At 39.8% G+C, this 22,158-nt stretch overlaps 2 protein-coding genes across 3 annotated transcripts; both read right to left on the bottom strand.

Annotated features, from left to right (window-relative positions):
* Nucleotides 1-1,340: 1,340 nt before the first annotated feature.
* LOC147059051 (cytoplasmic polyadenylation element-binding protein 1-like) lies at nt 1,341-12,393 on the bottom strand. Of its 2 annotated transcripts, none has more exons than XM_085907821.1 (12): nt 12,226-12,393; nt 11,826-11,997; nt 8,600-8,803; nt 7,539-7,768; nt 6,379-6,631; nt 6,196-6,309; nt 5,216-5,320; nt 3,945-4,081; nt 3,644-3,842; nt 2,903-2,997; nt 2,759-2,839; nt 1,341-2,679 (listed from the first exon to the last, which is right to left on the bottom strand). In XM_085907821.1, the coding sequence occupies exons 1-12, from the start codon at nt 12,238-12,240 to the stop codon at nt 2,569-2,571; spliced, it is 1,716 nt and encodes a 571-aa protein (XP_085763947.1). In that variant the 5' UTR covers nt 12,241-12,393; the 3' UTR covers nt 1,341-2,568. The 2 variants fall into 2 exon arrangements, with proteins under 2 accessions (XP_085763947.1, XP_085763948.1); XM_085907822.1 differs by having other exon boundaries at nt 5,231-5,320.
* An 8,150-nt stretch (nt 12,394-20,543) lies between these two features.
* On the bottom strand, nt 20,544-22,017 carry rps17 (ribosomal protein S17). Its single transcript, XM_085907328.1, has 5 exons — nt 21,915-22,017; nt 21,362-21,513; nt 20,894-20,999; nt 20,747-20,812; nt 20,544-20,662 (listed from the first exon to the last, which is right to left on the bottom strand). The coding sequence occupies exons 1-5, from the start codon at nt 21,915-21,917 to the stop codon at nt 20,585-20,587; spliced, it is 405 nt and encodes a 134-aa protein (XP_085763454.1). The 5' UTR covers nt 21,918-22,017; the 3' UTR covers nt 20,544-20,584.
* Nucleotides 22,018-22,158: the final 141 nt, after the last annotated feature.

Here is a 22,158-nt window from a genome sequence, read left to right as displayed (position 1 = left end):
TTGATTGGAGATTTTATTAACAGACTGTGCGTAGAAATCTTTGATTTCTCACTGCCATCTAGTGGACAACTAATAAGATGCAATGAGTTTGAAGAGTGCTTTTTGAAGCACACTCTGCAAGCTTGCCACCAGTTTCTTCAACAGAAGTGAAATCAAAATGTCACCACAACTCCTAGTAGACTCACTCCAGCAAATTTGACATCTGATCAAATTTGTATTAAAATGTATCTATCCAGATGATTTCATAAAAACTTATTTTGTATATTAAATTATTGTAATATGTTGATATTCTCAAACATTGAGGTGGGCATGGAGAGATGTGCATGTGAATTATGGTTACAATTGGTTTTAGGTTCCTAATATTAAGCCATGTTGGGCTTTTTCTCTATAGTGAGGATCTACGACAGTGGTGTCAAACATAAGGCCCACGGGCCAGAACGAGGCCTAATTCTGTCTGCAGGATGAATGCAAGAAAAACAAGCATTAGATTTTAGTCATTTATTTTTTTAATAAAATTATATCCCACAACATCCACTAGGCATGCACTATTAATGTCAGGGTCAACCAGTGCACTCTTACAGGAGAAGCAGCAGCACTAAATCACAGATGAAAACAGGCAACACACCTTCTGCTAGTTATGGTGGAGTCTACAGTTAACTAAAATGTCTGTCACAAAAGAGTAATATTGAGTGCAGAGTTTTCCAAGGAAATTCCTCCACCATTGTTCTTGGTGTATATTACACACACAATCATACACACATATTTACACTCACACATTCATCCACAGCTACACTCTTTTTGTATTGATTGTATTGATAATTTCAACCCATCAATACATTCGTACATGCACTGGAGCGATGCAGTGATCTGAAATTGAGGTCCATGATGGTTTATTGGGTTACATTTCTAAAGAAAAAAAATTACTAGCTTTAAACCAATGACTTGCAATTCTATGAAATGTATCATGGCTACCTATACTCTAATAAAAAAAAATAGACAAGTTGAATATAGTCTCTGAATTGCATTGCAGAAGAAACGGATTAAAAATCAGATGATTGACTCCAATGGAAAAAGTGCGATAGGGTCATCACTAGCATTCATTCTGATTTGAAGTTTCAGTCGCTCATTAAAGTAGTAAAATTTTCAGCTTATTTTTTCAAAGCAGTCATATATTCCTATTTCTACAGTATAATATCCACCACAACTCATCCAGTGAAGCCATGGTTAGATGTTGGTGATTTAAAATGAGCACTTGATTTTGTTTTGATGCCAGCAATAGGCAGTCAAGCAGAGCCTTGACTCATTTGCATGGCCTTCCATTAATAGTCCAGACAGTGCAGTTTAATGCTTAAACACCTTTATTGTGCCCAATCTGAACATACTCCACAACTGTAAGCAGCAAACTTGGCAGACCACAATGAGGTAGACTTTGCAAACTGTAAAAAGCAGCTGGGTGAACAGAACTCAAGTGCGAGAGAAATGACAGACTTTGGCACACCGCTTATGCAATCACATCCATCTGCAAGAGGAAGGCAGACAAGGCTTACAAAGTGTGCATTTGGAGTCTACTCAAGGTCTGGGTGGAGAATTTCATCAACAAAGTGGAAGTTCTTACATTCAACGGGAGGCCAGCAGCTCCATCACAGCCACATCCTCCTTCCAATGTAATAATGTGATTAAAAACCATTGCCACCTCTCCACAAGTGCAAATTAAAAAAAGTACAAACAAAAAAACATTCACTCAAGGTCGATTCGATTGAAACAAAGAATGACCAGTTGAAGCAGTATCCAACACTAATGGAACCCACATTTGACATAACCGCAACAAAGCAAGTTAGGTGGGACTTCCAAACTGTGCCCTTCATGTTGAAATCTGGCAGGGCAAATAAAATGTGGTCAGAAAAACAAAAATGGACTGGGATTCGGGGGGAAATAAAAGGTTTTCTCCAAAAACAGCCACCGGGTAGAATTCTGTTCAAATTTCTCATGTCATGACTTAAAACCGCTGTGTACAAATTAGTAAAAAACTGCGTAAAAGTCTGAAATGCGACTGGTTAAATGAAGCCCAACATTCAACTCCCAAAGTAAGAAACACCAGTTGGCTCGCACTGGAAAAAACACCAACTGGGGGAAGGGGAGGGGGGGAAAACTAAAACTTTAAAGGCACTGTATGGCGTTTGCCAATGAACGGCAATGAGACTTGCGTGACTGCTCTTCACTATGCAACATGTAAAACAAAAGAAAAGAAAAAAAAAAAGAAAAGAAAAAAAAATAGAAAAGAGAAGGTGGGGTGGGGGGGAGCATTTTCCTTCACTTCTTACCCTTCAACCAACTCTGGCGTTTGAGGAAAATGCTGGAAAGTGAACGGTCCCTTGTCTCTCCCAACAAGGTCACGGTGCATAGTGCCAACTGTGAACAGCAAAAATAGAGCAAGTGCAAAAAGTGAACATTCCAACAGTGCTAACCCCCGTGCCTGGTGGAGTGAGTTCCCCGCGCGACACGCTGACAGCCGTCTGGGCGGCTTGTGCTCTACGGCCTGGCCCCTAGGGGGACTGACTCCTGGCCCTCCTAGCTAGAGTCCTTGTTCTTCTGGTTGCGCATAAGAGGCCGGTGGTTACTCAGGATGTCCATAGAATGCTGCCAATGCCAGCAAGTGCGGCAGTAGTACTTGAAGCACCCCTTGCACACAAGACATTTTCACACATTTCAATATGGCTTCAAAGAGCATCAAACAAACGGGTTTTGCCGGAATTCTAACCTGGTCTCTGCAGAAGAACGGCCCGGCTTGGCGGAGGCAAACCTGACACATCGAGTCTTCCAGGTAAGGATCAATCTGGACCTGAAGAGAAAGATAGACAAAAGTTTGGATTGGACTTGCACCCAGACAGTTTTTTTGTGGCACCTTTTTGGTAAACTTGGAGCTTTTGATTTCCACGAATGCTGCGCAGACAGCCTTCAGGTAACTTCGCTGATTGTTAAATGTTACACGTCCAGAGCCTGCAGACAAAATAGCCATTCATTAGCCAATTGCCACATTTAGAGTTGTGAAAACGTATAATGTGAATGAGAGCACATGAGTGGCAGCAGGAGCAGCATGTGGACATCACGCAACAGAAGGCTCCAGAAGGGTACACGCTTTTTTTGCCAACTGTAGCTACTGTTAAACAGGTCCGGCTCACCCACGAGGCCATGTAGGCAGATGCTAGGGGCCATAAAATCCCTAGGGCTCGGAATGCATGAATAGAATTACATTACCGGCTATTTATTGTCAAATTTAAGGATGTTCGATCGTTTTTCCATAGACCAATACCAGCACTCACTGACACCTTGAGTGCACAATAGGCCAACTGAGTAGGTCTGTTCAAACATGTGAAAGTTGAGCATGACAATATTGGAAAAGATAAAGGATTTTACAGTCATTGATATTTTATTTACCTTTTGAAATTAATAGATTATTTCAATCTGTGATTCTGATGATTAGACCTCATTTGCGCATTTATGGAGAATATTCGTTCCAAACCATACTTCTTCCTCCCACTTGACACTCAGAAGACAGCAGTTTTTTTCCTTTTTTTTTTTTTAATCAAGTTGGCAATACAAGCTTGGTGCGATATGAGCGCCAAGCCAGCCCGTGTGATCTTACCTATGGGATATTTGTGTTTATCTGTGTCAATGCCTGCATACATGACTCCTCCAAACAGATCGTTCATGATGCTAGCCAGCGCTTCTGCATTCAGCATGCCATGCAGTGCACCCACAAACACCGTCTTGCTGGGGTCCAAACGCTGAGCAGGGGAGCGCACATAGTTGCTGTCGGAAATGACCCAGGGAATAACCTGCACCTGGATATTAAAAGAAAATTGAACTAGCCCCTTGGGGATTTGAAAAAAAAATGCATACAGTATGACAATTAGTAATTTTGTTAACGTCAAGTTTCTACTCACATCCTTACAACGCATTCGTCGACTGGACATTTTGAAGTAGTACTCCCTGTTATCCTCTGGGTGAAACGGGTCCTGCGAGCAGGCATGGAGCAAAGCCCGCACAGATTTCTCGTTCTCAAAAACCAGGTACACATAGCCTACAAGGACAGCAAACCTTTAGTCTGAAATCATTTAGAATGTGGAAGCTCCACATCAGCAGGGCAAATAAACAATTTACTTTTGTGGATATATATATATATTTTTTTAAATGATCTATCAAGTGAAAGTTACAGGTTTGTTGTGCAAAGTGAGAGAAGGACACCATGAACCTTGTTCCATTTGCTAGATCACCAGTGCACTGTTTAATGTAAGTGACGAATACTTCATTACTATACTTGAGTAGTTTCCAACACTTAACGGAGTATATTTAACATTTCAACACAAGTATCAATTTTACATTTTCAAAATAGGGTCATTACTTTAGAGTCTAAAGCATGACAATGACCAATTTAAATTAGTTTACATCACAGCCAGCTTGTCATTGGCTCCAAGTCAAGAAGCACATAACATTCAATTTGATAACCCAACAGTAGGTGTGCCTAGGGCAATGCTAAGCTAGGACATTTAAGTGGCCAGTACAGTACTTTGTGTGGATGAAGGTGCCATGAATGCCAGTATCCTGTGATGCGTACAACATTGTTGAGTAACTTTATACATAAGTTTGCCTTTGTTACAAGTTATTTATAGCATACGCTCTTGTCTTCAACAAATGTAAACCATATTAAAATTGAGAAAAGACCAAAGCTCTATGGCCATGCATTGCCTTTGCTGGCCATGTGAACTGTTATGGTGTGCTGGCATATCTCGTCTTCACACAGAAGGATCAATATGGAAACAAGATATAATGTAGCTTACCTTTTCAACTCTGGGACAAGACACTACACAAAAATGTATACTGGACTGTGCTCTCACTACTCAGCAAATGCCAAAATATAATTTGCATTGAGCACTTAGGGTACCTCCTAGCATTTAAAATGCACTGGTATTTGACTTTATTGGAATGTGTACTTTTTCCTTTTACAAATGTAGTTTTATTTCTACTCAAGTATAGAATCCCATCACCTTTGCTGATAAATCCTAAATGAGCCTGTCAGGAGAAAGAATGTTGTGCTAGGGCTGCTCCACTTACTCAGCAACTTTATGCCATGCCAATGTGCCCACCATAGTGCCACCCTAAAACCAGTTTGATTAAAAACAAAACAAAAATAACAGGCCTACCGATTTGTGATTACCTTTTGCCACATTACCTTTGGGAGGACAGCGAGGGTGCTTTCCGTCCTTACCAGGCCACTCCACAGTCAGAGGACCGTAGCCACTGAATGTGTTGATAAGTCCAGCTGAAACATGGGGGGGGGGGGGGTGGTACACACTTGTGAAAAATGTCAGGCAGAGAGCAGACGAGCGGCAAATCTATGGAGATTAGACAGTCCTTTATAACAATTTTTTTTTTTTTTAAAAACGACCGGAGGGGCAAGCAGTGACGTGCTAGCGCCCTCCTGAGCTGCAGAAGATACCGGGATCACATCTTTCAATAGTAAACTACACAATGAGTAATTGACTCACCTGGTATTAAGTGATCACTTCACAGGCGGTAACTCCCACTTTAAGAATCCTAGTTGGACGTCTTTATAATGCCTATCCATTTTCAACGTGTTGGTTCTTGTTTTGATAGTCTGTTATGTGCTCATCACTTTTGCACCACCATGATTGTCTACGCTTTTCAAAGTGTGGCTTTTGTATGTACTCAAAAGGAGCAATATATTTTCTATACTGCGAAAGCAACTTTAACATTTAGCCTAGTGCATTGTGGGATGCGCGCTGTCAACATCCATAACTGCAAGTTCACATATCTTATTACAATATTTTCCTCCTCAGATTTGGTTTACTTGCAGACTTCCTGCAATTTTAGTGCCAAATGTTCCTACACCTGTCACACAGCTTCTCATCTCCAAGCGCTGCAGTAATTACAGAAAACTCTTGTCCTTATGGTTTAAGGCAACAGTGAAAGTCCCCACTGACTGAGTGCGTCTGTCTGTAACAGTTCAGTGGTAAACACAAAACTGGCCAAACATTGTTCCAGGGATCACAAATATATTTTTTAAATGATAAATTCTGAGGCAGATATTTGCAGTTATCTTTGATTTCTTCTGCCCTCCACTCCTACTGCCTGTTTGGAAGAGTCATGTATACATTCATGCAAATAAACAATTACCTTCTGTGATGTCCCACGGCACACCACCAAGAAAGACCTTGCAGGAATAGAGAGGATCCTTGTTGTTTCTGGGAGGCAGCTGACCGCTCCAAGTGAAGGTTGCTTCATTCACAGCTTGGAGCAAAGGCATGTTTTAAGTTGATGCAATTCATAGTTTATACAACCCGTTTTTTGTGCGATTACCTGCAGCCTGTCTATGCAGTCGTGCCTCCCTCTCAATGCTAAATGTTTCATCCGGCTGGTCCAGTATGTCCACACCAGGCCACGGAGAACCAGTGCGCCAGCGGCGAGATAGAGCAGAGGCGGCCGGGCTGGCGCTGGATGGTGGGGTCAGAGGAGAGCTAGTGTCCTGGGGGTCCAGACGGGAGCCCATTCGCAGCAGATCCTTTTGAATGTTTGATACGTAAGGCAGGGGGGGCGAAATCCGCAGAGAGGACTGAAGGAAAAGAGATCAAAGCTGTAACATTCTTTCACATGCAATTATCTTTTGTTGTATTTAATTTCAATCTATTTAAACCTACCAATCTTAAAAGAAGCCAAAAGGGCCAAGTTAGCAAGAACCTCAGTCTAAAATGTCCAAGTTGTCTACAAGTTTATCCAAAGAAAAATCAGGCTGTTTTTTTTTTTAGGGAGGGTGGACAGGAATGGCTCAAAAGTTATACATGGCAGTGACAGAAATGTTGCTGAACACTAGTAAAACCACCGCTTTTGTTTTTCCCCAGCAAGCTTTACTTCAGCTCCACCTCTTCTCTTTCACTCTGGTCAAACAGTAATAATTTTCAGCCGGTTGCTGCCAATCTTTTTCACCGTGTTGTCTGTTTTTTGTCTTCTATTTGGGCACTCAATTGAGTCAGCAAGTTGTCAAAGAGGGAAAGTTATCAGGAGTCAATCAAGTTAAGACTAACATCACAGAGTGACTAATGTCCACTTGTGTGCATGCGGCAAATGCTCAAAATTTGCGGGGAAAGAGTTGAACAGTTTGCTGACAATTTGTTTAATGTTTGGAACGATATAAAGAAGGTATTTTCTATTCTATTCACTAACAGGGAAAATGTCAATTGCAACAGTTATTGAAGCAGCTTTTGAAAATTAGCACTTTAAAAAGAATGTTAAATTATTCATTCGGATATATTTGAAAAATTAGCCTGTAACTCTATTGACTATGTTCACTATGTTTAGAAACAGGTGGTGGAACAGAAGGTTTGTGGAGGGGGGTTATGTTCGGATTATGGGAGGCACACCACAGTACAACCAAAACTGCTAAAATGTGAGGTCTGCAAGAGATCACCTCTTAAGATATTGAACTAAAACTTAAGAACTGAAAAAGTGTGGCTTCAACATACCAGCACATCACAGAGGTGGTCAGAACCAGAGCTGAAGCCACTCGTCTCTGAGTCTTCGGGGCTGCTAGAGCGTGAATCCAAAAAGCAGCTGGAGTCCAAACGGGTCACCATACGAGCCATGCCAGGAAACTTCTCCAGGAAGTCAGCGGTCATGTTTACCGACTCAGAGGTTGGGTAAGCTGGAGGCTTTCCAAGGATGCTGCTATAGGGACTGTTCAGGATGCCCAGCACTGGAGAAGTAGACAGAAGGAGAACCATTTTCAGCAGACACAGGAATGTCCTCTGTGCACAGTTTGGGCGCAGGATGCATCATTTTACCAATCATATTTAGGAAATGAGCCATCAAGCGAATGGAAATTAAAACAGACTCTGGCAAAAATGAATGAATCACCCATTGACAGATTCACAGGGTTCCATCATGGAGAAACAGGGAAGACATTGGCATTCCATTACCTTGTACTAATGCCTTGTCATCCAGATAAAATATTTTTACTGAGAAAATTACACTATTACTGCTACGAAAGTTCAAGTAATTTATCCAAATTTAGGTACTTATAAAACCAAAACAACAACAACATACTACCACCATGTAGCTCAAAGGGGTAGTAAAAGTGAGGAGAGGGGTAAATATTCAGCTATAGACATTCAAAGCTCTGCCTCACTTTGTTGTAGCCCCAGTTAACCTCTAAACGTAGTTATGCCGGAACAAGCCGTGATGCCATTTCAGCAGTACAAGCGGGTCGGAACAAATCTGACAATTGCAGCAGCAAGTCACTGGAAGACATTTAATGTTCCCCTGGTTCAAATCACTGTATGAAATCCATTTGTACGTTGACTGAAATGCACTAGCCATTGTCTTTACAACTTTACACTGCTACGCTTCTTATAATAAGGAGTCGATTGTTTGTGGACTGCCGAAGCACAGCTAAAGTGCCAAATCATCCCGTGATGCGACAGTTTGTGGCGACACTGCTCTTCCTATCACATTTCAGCGAACACCAACTTGACCAAGTGTCTGAGAGTCCATCATGGCTGGGAAACAAAGCTTGTAAAGTACTTACTTGAAGGTGAACTGGTCTGAACCTGGGAGGGAGAGGAGAGTGACTCAGTCTCCTGACTGCTCCAAGGTCTGTCCCAGCCAGACAAACGGAGAGACTGGAGGCCCAAGCCCAAGTCTGACACACTCTGCGTTACCCGGGACGACTGCATCTCAGGCACGCCTTCAAAGAGCATCCTCCTGGTGCCCGCTGAAGCCAGGCCAGACTCTTTACAGGTGAAGGTCCAGGTGAGAGGAAGAAAAAGAAGAGTGTTAGACAGCCACAAAAATACCCTCACAGCCACAGCAGAGACCGTCTGTTTTCTGCCCTACCCTGGATGACGGGGGAGCTAACCTGCTGCCTCTGCGCCCCGTGCGTGTGCCATGTATCTCCATCTGCATGGCTGACCCACCTAGCAGCATGTGACATGACTGCTCATGCACTCACGCTCTCTTAATGACATCAGCCTTTCCTACCTCCCTGCTTCTTAAGGGGAAAAAAAAAAAATTGCTGGCAGTACCGGCTAGTGGGTACCCCCTTCTCTGGCGGTACAGGAGATATCGGGCAACAGAGGACCACCGACACTGCAGCTACCACTTACTAGCCTGTTTTCTGAGCCAGCTGACCAAGGCAGCAAGGGAGGGGGAGGGAGCTCGAGCACGCAGGCATCATGACTCAGCAGGCTTAAAAGTATTTAGACTTGAAGGATGCTCAAACAAAAAACAGAGAAGTTTCAAGTTGAAAACCATTGGTACAGTCTATGTTTCGCATTGGAAAAAGAAAAAAAATTAGCGGGTGACTGTGCCTCGCTCGAAAGGAGCAGCTGACAGATCAGATGTTTAAAAAAAACAAAAAAACAGCAATGTCCACCAACTCCTCCCTTTTCTCTCCCTGGAGAGAATCCAAACACCAGCTACAGCCCTGATTCAGCAACTGCCTAACTGGGCTTTGGCTGGAGAGTCGCTATACTTTTGTATATTGATGTTTAATAAATAGTTGAACAAGTTACACAATGCAAAGTTTTAACCTAGCCTCAAAAGTAAATTGTTCATTGAAATGACACTCCAGACAAGCAAGAAATTGTGCTGATGTAAAACTTGGCAAATCTTACAATCTGTACCCCCAAAAAGTGCTGCAATGCTGTAAACCAGTGTGATGCAGCATGAATCAGCTATTCACACTCGTGATCACTATTGCCATGATGACCAAAAGCTTAACGTTTCCCAGCATTTGTTGCAAGGTACATGCGTATTTTACAAAAAAAACCTCAGAACACCAAATTAAATTGTCACAAAAAGTGGGAAGACAAATACATGCCATCTTATTTACCTTGATTTGTTTTATAATCAACCATTTGAGACTTTACGTAATATAATTGTCCAAACGATTGAAATGTTAGCCTCAACCGTAAGCAGTCAGATTAATGTAGTCAAAACAAATCAAGATTTGCAAAAAAAAATTAAATAAAAAAAATAAGAATAATCTACATTTACTTTAAAATTGTCAGTTTTTATAAGAGCGGGGCGGGGGTTTGAGACTCCCTACTTAGGTGCCGTCCTAAATGGCGTTTTTGCCAAACTCATGCAGCGGAATAGTGCCGTCGTGGTTCAGCTCAAGTGTTTACGAAAGCCGCGGGGGGGGGGGGGGGGGTTGATCAACTCTTGTCGACCACAAACATTGATTGAAAAAACGCCTTGAAACTATTGAAAACATTTATGGCTTCGGATGATTTCTTCCAGTAACATGTTCAAGAAGATGCCAAGAATATGTGGTGGTTTAAGACTGAAAAGGAAGAAAGTACTGTTTTGTACAACTGTCTTCAAACAGTAATCTGATCAATGTAGCATTTATGGAAAATGAATTACACAGGAAACTTCACGCATCTGAATTCATTTCTGGAGGTAGCCATTTTGCCACTTCCATTCGACTGAAAGTGACTAAAGTTGCTCGGTTTACCTATTTTTTTTGTTTGGTCATGAAAGATTAGTGAGCTCAACTGTTAATGGTAGTTAATTGAGCAACTATTCTCTTCAGTCCACAGCAAGCGACAAAATGGCCAAAATTTATATATATATATATATATAGCCACTCAATTCATAGTCCACAAATGCAATGAAGGGGCCACACAAACAACAAAGAACAAAGTTGATTGGCCCTTTAAGTAATTTCCAAGCGGAATGACCTCAAAATCTCAACAGCCACGAGTCATCTTAAATACCTCAAAGCTCAGATGGCACATTAAAAGTACAATTACTATATATAGTCCCCTTGATTTTTCTTGAAGTGTTTTGTTCATGACATTTCAAATTTATATGCCCGCTTAAGATATTCAAAGGAATTTATTTTGTTAATTTTTTTTCTTAGTTTGTATACCCATTTGTTTATTTTAATTTAATAAATTTTGGGGGCACACAAGGCAAAAATGACAAACAGCTACTAAAAGCATATACTACGTCACAAAACTGTATAGCAGACTTCAGTCAATTTGATGAATAAAACAACTTTCTTCTGTTAGACAGCATTGACATTAGTTTGAAGGTCACAGATTATTCCACTATCTGTGTGCCTGTAGTCAGATAAGTTTTCTGTCAACCTGTTTCTTCAGTCATTTTGGCGAATAACTACTTCTTTTAGACAGCGTCCACATTAGTTTGAAGTTTACAGAATATTCCACTATATCTGTGTACCTGTAGCCTGATTGATACTTTGTTAACTTGAGCATAGAATGCAGTTCTCACCCGATTAACCTATGAAAAAAAAGCAAAAACGGATTCCACTGTCATTTTATTTTGTTTGTTAATAGCTAAATTAGTGCACCTTTTTTGCTTTGAGGAAAATATTACAAGCTACTATCTAGTTACTTTTCCACTACACATTTGTTTATTTGTGCTCAAGTACAGAGTATTTTTTGCTTGAGTCATTATTCAAAAGTCACAGTATTCTTACCAGCTTTCAGGTAGTCTACCCATCTCAGCTAGAGTGTGACAAATGAGAATTAAATTTTTCAGAACGTCCTGAACAGTTGACAAAGAATCCCAAATGTGTTGCCATGAACTTTCAACTGCCTAGGGACAGTATTTACTAAGCACAGCTAGCAAAACTAGATATTTAAAGAAACCCACCCGAATGGGACCACTTGACAAGTGTAAAAGATTTATTAAGGAAGCGTTTATCAACCACCAAAGCTAAACCTCGAGCAGGCATGACAATCAAATGCCCGCACTATATATGCCGTTGTGTCTGACTTTACCGCACAGCAAGTCGGCCTTGCCCTTGGTGCTGTTGGGAGTGGTGCACACGCCAGTTAGATCCAGAGCGTTGCCCAGCATGGTGTTCATCCTGCGGAAGATGTCCGCGTTGCTACACGTCGACAAGGCCGGAGAGTCTGACTCGGGGCTGGCGGGCCTGCCGGGATCGTTTCTCTGTGCCGAACACAAATCAAACCTTCTTGCATATCACATTTAAAGAACAGTACACGCTAAGCTAGGCAGTCAAACTAGGCGCCTTCAAACATTTTCTAGAATGACACACTTTTTACCAGGCGGATAGAAGACAAAGGTTTTGGTGACACCAAAGCTCCCAAAATAACGTTATGAAGACAGTAGGGAGCCACGTCGAATTAACATTTTTCGTGTAGTTCGAATACTCACCAAAGAAAAAGCCATTGTGTGTCGACTGTGCTACTCCGAAAGAATCATTAAGAAGGAGAAAGTACAATAACAGATCATGTTTATAAGGAGGGTGCTAATTAGTGTCAATATGGTGAACCTGCGACTTGAGCGTCGAGACTCAGGGGCCGCCGTCTGGTCACGTGATCGCATTCAAAGGCCTCACCGCGCAAATCGAAATCGTGGAAACAATATTCCCGTTGCGGGGGAAATAAGGCGAGCTCGATCCGATTTGAGATATTTTTCTTTTAATTATTCTTTTAAAAAGTTTAAAAACATAAAAAAAAACTATTGGGTGTCCCAAGTTCTGGACAGTCTAAAATCCTCAATGAAAAAAAGCTCAACGTAGGGACCCAGCTAAACTATATTTCTCATATATGGACCAATTCTATTTTTTTATGTATTATTAAAAACCTCCTTTTTTGTGGTCTTTACAAAACAGAAGACTGGCAATGTTCAGTTATTTACTGCATGTAAATGGTGCAGTCATCAGTTGCACCTATAAGTAATTGTGATGAGAAACAATAAAGAAACACAAAGGAATAAAAACAAAGACAATCACGAATGACATAATGTTTTGAATTGATCATGACAGAAATGTATTTGCTGTGCTTAGTATGATTGACTATTGCCCTTGACAGCAATTCTACCCTTCCATTAACCATTGCAGCTCAAGGGGTGCTCATGGCCACAACCAGGTTCACCAATTGGAGGTGCTCTTTTTTTCACCATGGGATTCTGTGTAGTTCTTTTTTTTTTAATGAAGTTGAGGATCTCCTTGTTTGAAACATCAGAGTCCACCAACAACCAAGAGATGCTAGAAAATTATATTTGTGTTTTACTTCATACTTGCATGGTTACTGCCCACACACGTTCCAATTAACCACTCCAAATTGTCCATAGGTGTGATTCTAAGTGTTTGTCTACGTGTGCCCTTTGATTGGTTGCCGACCAATTTAGGGTGTTACCCCACGTATCTTTGAAAGACTGCTGGGATAGGCTCAAGCCCACCCTAACCCTCGTGAGAATAAAGGACTTCAGAAGTTGAATGCATTAAAGTACTTTACTCTTTGTAATTAATAAAATATCCTTGATACAAAAACAAATCACAAACAATGGCAGCCTTCTTAAGACAAATATGTTCAATCAAATCTCTTGATAGTTCCAAAATACTCTGTCACAGTCGTCCTCATCTGACCATCGTTGGTATAAGCTGGCCGCCTCTCGGGACAGAGTTGAGTTCTGCAGCTTTCCGCATGCATGTTATAACATCAGAATATGGGTTTGATGCTGATGCTCTTTCATTGGCAGTCCAGTAGCGGTCTTCTACTGCTGGGTCCCTAACATCTTGGTCCCGGGTAAAAACGGACTGCTGTTTAATCATTCCCACCAACAATTAACTTATCTTCTCTCTTCCGAGTTGTCCATGCAATCAATATCGTAAATGATCCTGAAGTCATAAATGAGTACATGTATGAGTATACATTAGTGTATAGAAAATATACTTATGTATGAGTGTGCGTGTATGTATGTATGAGTTTATAAATGAGTGTATGTAGGTATGAGTGTATGTATGATTGAATGAGTATGAATGTGTATGATGTATGTGTGAGTATGAGTGTATGTATGAGTGTGTGTATGAGTGTATGTACACTCATGGGTGCATGTGTGAGCATTTATACCAGTGTATGAGTGTGACTGTATATATAGTGCGTGTATGTATACGTGTATGAGTATATTAGTGAGCGTATCTGTGTATGTATGTATGTATGTATGTATGTATGAGGATATGTATGAGTGTATCAATGAATGTGTGAGTGTATGTACGTGTATGAACAAGTGGATGTATGAGTGAATGTATGAGTGAGTGTATGTATGTATTGTAGTGTAGTATATCTATTAGTGAATTAGTATGTAATTGTATGAGTGTGTGATTGTACGTATGTGTGAGTATTTGTACCAGTGTATGAGTGTGACTGTATATATAGTACGTGTATGTATACGAGTATGAGTATATTAGTGAGCGTATGTGTGTATGTATGTATGAGGATATGTATGAGTGTATCAATGAATGTGTGAGTGTATGTAAGTGTATGAACAAGTGGATGTATGAGTGAATGTATGAGTGTGAGTGTATGTATGTATTGTAGTGTGGTATATCTATTAGTAAATTAGTATGTAATTGTATGAGCGTGTGAGTGTATGTATGTGTGCGTCTATGAGTATTTGTACCAGTGTATGAGTGTGATTGTATATATAGTACGTGTATGTATAAGTGTACGAGTATAATAGTGAGCGTATGTGTGTATGTATGTATGAGAATATGTATGAGTGTATAAATGAATGTGTGAGTGTACGTAAGTGTATGAACAAGTGGATGTATGAGTGAACGTATGAGTGAGTGTATGTATGTATTTTAGTGTAGTATATCAATTAGTGAGTTAGGATGTAATTGTATAAGTGTATGTATGTGTGCGTGTATGAGTATTTGTACCAGTGTATGAGTGTGACTGTATATACAGTACGTGTATGTATAAGTGTACGAGTATATTAGTGAGCGTATGTGTGTATGTATGTCTACTGTATATACAGTACGTGTATGTATGAGTGTATCAATGAATGTGTGAGTGTATGTAAGTGTATGAACAAGTGGATGTATGAGTGAATGTATGAGTGTGAGTGTATGTATGTATTGTAGTGTAGTATGTATGTATGAGGATATGTATGAGTGTATGAATGAATGTGTGAGTGTATGTACGTGTATGAACAAGTGGATGTATGAGTGAATGTATGAGTGAGTGTATGTATGTATTGTAGTGTAACATATCTATTAGTGAATTAGTATGTAATTGTATGAGTGTGTGAGTGTATGTATGTGTGGGTATATGAGTATTTGTACCAGTGTATAGGTGTGACTGTATATATAGTACGTGTATGTATGAGTGTACGAGTATATTAGTGAGTGTATGTGTGTATGTGTGTATGTATGTATGAGGATATGTTTGAGTGTATCAATGAATGTGTGAGTGTATGTACGTGTATGAACAAGTGTATGTATGAGTGAATGTATGAGTGAGTGTATGTATGTATTGTAGTGTAATATATCTATTAGTGAATTAGTATGTAATTGTATGAGTGTGTGAGTGTATGTATGTGTAAGTATTTGTACCGGTGTATGAGTGTGACTGTATATACAGTATGTGTATGTATACGTGTATGAGTATATTAGTGAGCGTATCTGTGTATGTATGTATGAGGATATGTATGAGTGTATAAATGAATGTGTGAGTGTATGTAAGTGTATGAACAAGTGGATGTATGAGTGAATGTATGAGTGTGAGTGTATGTATGTATTGTAGTGTAGTATATCTATTTGTGAATTAGTATGTAATTGTATGAGTGTATGTATGTTAGAGTATTTGTACCAGTGTATGAGTGTGACTGTATATATAGTACGTGTATGTATAAGTGTACGAGTATATTAGTGAGCGTATGTGTGTATGTATGTATGTATGTATGAGAATATGTATGAGTGTATCAATGAATGTGTGAGTGTATGTAAGTGTATGAACAAGTGGATGTATGAGTGAATGTATGAGTGTGAGTGTATGTATGTATTGTAGTGTAATATATCTATTAGTGAGTTAGTATGTAATTGTATGAGTGTGTGAGTATTTGTACCAGTGTATGAGTGTGACTGTATATACAGTACGTGTATGTATAAGTGTATGAGTATATTAGTGAGCGTATGTGTGTATGTATGTACGAGGATATGTATCAGTGTATGAATGAATGTGTGAGTGTATGTCAGTGTATGAACGAGTGGATGTATGAGTGAATGTATGAGTGAGTGTATGTATGTATTGTAGTGTAGAATATCTATTAGTGAATTAGTATGTAATTGTATGAGTGTGTACGTGTATGTATGTGTGAGTATTTGTACCAGGATATGAGTGTGACTGTATATATAGTATGTGTATGTATAAGTGTACGAGTATATTAGTGAGCGTACGTGTGTATGTATGTATGAGGATATGTATGAGTGTACGAATGAATGTGTGAGTGTATGTAAGTGTATGAACAAGTGGATGTATGAGTGAATGTATGAGTGTGAGTGTATGTATGTATTGTAGTGTAGTATATCTATTAGTGATTTAGTATGTAATTGTATGAGTGTGTGAGTGTATGTATGTGTGCGTGTATGAGTATTTGTACCAGTGTATGAGTGTGACTGTATATACAGTACGTGTATGTATAAGTGTACGAGTATATTAGTGAGCGTATGTGTGTATGTATGTATGAGGATATGTATGAGTGTATCAATGAATGTGTGAGTGTATGTAAGTGTATGAACAAGTGGATGTATGAGTGAATGTATGAGTGAGTGCATGTATGTATTGTAGTGTAGTATATCTATTAGTGAATTAGTATGTAATTGTTTGAGTGTGTACGTGTATGTATAAGTGTACGAGTATATTAGTGAGCGTATGTGTGTATGTATGTATGAGGATATGTATGAGTGTATGAATGAATGTGTAGGTGTATGCACGTGTATGAACAAGTGGATGTATGAGTGAGTGTATGTATGTATTGTAGTGTAGTATATCTATTAGTGAGTTAGTATGTAATTGTATGAGTGTGTGAGTGTATGTATGTGTGAGTATTTGTACCAGTGTATGAGTGTGACTGTATATATAGTACGTGTATGTATAAGTGTACGAGTATATTAGTGAGCGTATGTGTGTATGTATGTATGAGGATATGTATGAGTGTATCAATGAATGTGTGAGTGTATGAACAAGTGGATGTATGAGTGAATGTATGAGTGAGTGTATGTATGTATTGTAGTGTAGTATATCTATTAGTGAATTAGTATGTAATTGTATGAGTGTGTGAGTGTATGTATGTGTGCGTGTATGAGTATTTGTACCAGTGTATGAGTGTGACTGTTTATATAGTACGTGTATGTATAAGTGTACGAGTATATTAGTGAGCGTATGTGTATATGTATGTATGACAATAAGTATGAGTGTATCAATGAATGTGTGAGTGTATGTAAGTGTATGAACAAGTGGATGTATGAGTGAATGTATGAGTGAGTGTATGTATCTATTGTAGTGTAGTATATCTATTAGTGAATTAGTATGTAATTGTATAAGTGTATGTATGTGTGCGTGTATGAGTATTTGTACCAGTGTATGAGTGTGACTGTATATACAGTACGTGTATGTATATGTGTAGGAGTATATTAGTGAGCGTATGTGTGTATGTATGTATGAGGATATGTATGAGTGTATGAATGAATGTGTGAGTGTATGTACGTGTATGAACAAGTGGATGTATGAGTGAATGTATGAGTGAGTGTATGTATGTATTGTATGAGTGTGTGAGTGTATGTATGTGTGCGTGTATGAGTATTCGTACCAGTGTATGAGTGTGACTGTATATATAGTACGTGTATGTATAAGTGTACGAGTATATTAGTGAGCGTGTGTGTATGTATGTATGAGGATATGTATGAGTGTATAAATGAATGTGTGAGTGTATGTACGTGTATGAACAAGTGGATGTATGAGTGAGTGTATGTATGTATTGTAGTGTAGTATATCTATTAGTGAATTAGTATGTAATTGTGTGAGTGTATGTATATGTATGAGTATATGTATATGTATGCGTATATGTATGAGTGCATGTGTAAGTGCATGTATGAACTTTTTTATTAGTGTATGAGTCAGTAAATGTATATGTGTATGTACCGTATTGGCCTGAATATAGGACGGTGTTTTGCATTGAAATAAGATTGAAAAAGTGGGGGTCGTCTTACATTCGGGGTCTAGACATTATACCCATTCACAATGCTAGATGACGCCAGATATGTTTAAAGCGAATGCTGAACTTAACTCCACAGGCCAAAGCGAACCCCTGTCACGAAGAAGAGATCTCAGCTACTGTCAAGTTTAAACCAGTTTGCATGTATCTTGGAACCTACATATTATATTATATATTTGAGTGTATGCATGAGTGTATTTATTAGTGAATGTATGAGTGTTTGAGTATATCAGAGGATGAGTGTATGAATATGTACGAGTTTATGTTTCAGTGTATGTCTGACTATTTGTATAAGTGTACATAGTATGAGTGTATGTATGACTATATGTATGTGTACATAATATGACTCTGTATGACTATATGTATAAGTGTATATATGAGTTTATTAGTGAATGTATGACTATATGTATGTGTACATAATATGACTGTGTATGACTATATGTATAAGTGTATATATGAGTCTATTAGTGAATGTATGAGTGTAAGAGCATATCAGTGGAAGAGTATATCAATGTATGTGGATGAGTGAATGTACGTGTGGATGAGTATATCAATGTATGAGTATATGTATGTAGGCTCAGTGGCCTAGTGGTAGAGTCAGCCAATCAAAAAGTGGGGGTGAGGGTGGGTGTGGCACTTTCACTTCAACTTTTTCCCTAAGGAATTGGCCTGTTATTAGGAACACCTGAAAATGGCGGTGTACCTAATGGAGTGTCCGAATGACGTCACAGATCAAACAGCCAATCAGAAAGTGGGGGGTTGTTCGGGTGTGGCACTTTTCACTTTCCGTTAAGCTTTGACCATGATCTGTCCCTAATGAAGTGGCCTGTGATTAGGTACACCTGAAAATGGCGGTGTACCTAATGGAGTGTCCGAGTGACGTCACTGACCAAACAGCCAATCAGAAAGTGGGGGGTTGTTCGGGTGTGGCACTTTTCACTTTCATTAAAATTTTGACCATGATTTTTCCCTAATGAAGTGGCCTGTGATTAGGAACACCTGAAAATGGCGGTGTACCTAATGGTGTGTCCGAGTGACGTCACAGATCAAACAGCCAATCAGAAAGTGGGGGTGAGGGCGGGTGTGGCACTTTTCACTTTTATTTAAGCTTTGACCATGATTGTTCCCTAATGAAGTGGCCTGTGATTAGGAACACCTCAAAATGACGGTGTACCTAATGGAGTGTCCGAGTGACGTCACTGACCAAACAGCCAATCAGAAAGTGGGGGTGAGGGCGGGTGTGGCAGTTTTCACTTTCCGTGAAGCTTTGACCATGATTTTTCCCTAATGAATTGGCCTGTGATTAGGTACACCTGAAAATGGCGGTGTACCTAATGGAGTATCCGAATGACGTCACAGATTAAAATAATGATTAAAATGCACAGTGTCGGACGAATTTTTACCAGGGAGGGGGGGATGACGTCAGTGCCCTCCCAGTCATGAACCTCACAGCACGTCACTGGTATGCATACATACTCGTATGTATGTATTAGTGTATATTCATATGAGCGTATGCTGTGTGTTTTAGTGTGTGTATGGCTAAGTGTACACTTCAGTGTATGAGTATATTTATATGTATGAGTATATTGTTGCATTTTGTTCAAGATGTCCGTCGTTGAGCAAGAAAAACAAAGATGTGGAGTATCATAGTTGGTTCTTTATTTGCAAGATCTTGGGTTATTTTACAGTAGTCAGTACACAATGCACTTCAGCAGATGAAACAACATCAGACTCCAGATCAGAAGGTCTTATACTGTCCACAAGCTGGATAACGGAATAGAAGAAAAGGGGAAAAGAGAGAAAAACATATCCTCATAAGGCAGACATTTGTTCTGCTCTCACCTGAATGTCCTTCATTCATTCAGATCAATCCACCTTATCTACTGAATGTCATGCCGTTAATGACCTGTGCCTTATGTGTAATGGAAGTCACCAATATGTGCTCTGATGGAGCAACTATGTTTGTATATATTAATGAGTACACAATGCTCCCTCTTCAATATGTATAATTCTATGAGTATATCAGTGTATCTGAGTGAATATGAGTGTATGAGTTTGAGTATATCAGTGTATGTATGTGTAAGTAGGCTAACTGTTAGCATATACTTTTTGTGTTCATGCACTAGTCTTGATTATGCTAATTTAGAATGCATTTTTATAAGGAAATAGATGTTCTTAACAAGGTAAATAATGCACTTGATGTGATCATTGTACTTTATTTCATTTTTTGACAAGATGTCAATGTAGCTAGAAAACAATAACACTACTAACATATTGTATTTCTACTTTGTCTATGACAAAAAAACAAACATCTCTTCTGTTTACTGTCTGTTTAGGTCAATAGAGAAGTCACACATCTAGTGAGGACAGAACAGTAACACAATTAAGGTTGTGTTCAGAGACTTCCATAACAAAATACAGACAACCCGTGACCGTGTGAATGGACAAGACTGAGACGGTGCACATCAAACCACCATGACATGTCTTTATTAGCAAAATGAGCAACAAGGCTTTACAGTCCTCGTGGGGTTTTGAAGTTCATGCCGATAATGGGCTGAGTCACTTGAAGCTTTGAGATGTTACCAAAGTCCTGCAAAGAAGAAGACACAACATCTGACTATCACAACATCACTTGCAATTTAACTTTAGACAGTAGGAGTGTGTGTGCGCCTACAAGCAGCTTGAGCATCTCTTTGGTCTCTGGGTCCACCTCGATGATCTCCTGGTCCAGAGCCGAGATCTGGAGGATGATATGCACAGCGTGACTTATGCGACTCAATAATCAAGTTCAGAATGACACAAAGAAGCTTAAAAGTCGGACCTCGGGCACATAGTTGTCCCTCCTCTCTCTCTCCTCCTCCTGTAGCTTGATGGAGATGCCCCTCACTGGACCGCGCTGGATGCGCTTCATTAAGTGGGTCACGTAACTGTAACAAAAGCAAGTTGTTTGGACTCATTAAATGGCATAGTAAGTCAGATGAGAAATTAGTAATCAATGCAGGGGCTAGAGGTGAAGTAACCACTGAACTGACTCCCTTTTTTTTTTTTTTTTTTTTAAATAAAATAGGGGCTCTTGTATTTTAAGTGTACCTCCGGCAATCCCACATTGACGTCATGATGAGGAGCGGTATTGTAAAGTTTGGCAAATCCACCTCGTTACCTTTTATTGCACGGCGCCATGTCGGGAGCAAATGACGTCGCTTTCACCTACCACAATAGATCACGCAGATCTGAATCGCCTGAAGAGGGTAAAAAAAAAAAATCCAAAGGGGGAGCATCTCCAACTCACCCAGCGATTTTGTTGCGAAGAGGTTTGCTGGGGATGATAGCGATCTCCTCACATAACCTCTTGTTGGTGTGGAAGTCATTGCCCAGACGAGTGTAGTACTTCTCGATAATGACCCTGGCAGCCTTCTTCACAGTCTTCGTCCGTACTCGACCCTGATGACAGCCAAAATACAAACCCTCGTCACTATGGCAGACAAGCGCAGCCCAAAAGCACACAGCCGTCCTCTCCACTTAAACAAGTCCTTCACCCAATGCTAAATTTTAGCTTCCTTACTGACAAGAAACTTAACTGTACCGAACTCGATGTCCGCACTACAAATAGTGAGAGGAATTTGAGCTTCCAGTCGCGACTAAACTGTTTCCCTTAGAGTTCATTCAGTTTGTAATCCATCCTCCATCCCTGTCTGGAGGCCAACGAAAAATGTCGTGTCAGATGGAATTATTGGTGGCGTTTGTATGACAAACGACGCTTTTCATCGTTGAGTGAGCCTTCAGAAGGTGATGATTGAGCGCGATTGCTACAGGGTGTTTATTCCAGTAGAGGAGATACCCACCATGATGATTTAGGCTGGTTAAAAGGACGAAATCAACTTTAACCCGGAAGTTTGTGTACGACGAGGCCTAATTACACTATGTACTGAAATGCACACTGCCCCCGTGTGGTCAGAGGTGATAAGAACACTTTTTTTTTTATCGGTTATCATAATTGGCTGAAAAACACTGCCCCCGTGCGGTCAGAGGTGATAACACTGACTTTTTTTTTTTTTAATCGGTTATTTTTATTGGCCAAGCACTCAT

This window comes from Syngnathus leptorhynchus, chromosome 3, assembly GCF_054491065.1.
Source record: "Syngnathus leptorhynchus isolate UIUO chromosome 3, UIUO_Slep, whole genome shotgun sequence".
In the NCBI taxonomy this organism is placed as follows: Eukaryota; Metazoa; Chordata; class Actinopteri; order Syngnathiformes; family Syngnathidae; genus Syngnathus; species Syngnathus leptorhynchus.
Note: the sequence above shows the minus strand (reverse complement) of the source record. Positions and strands in the feature narration are given on the sequence as shown.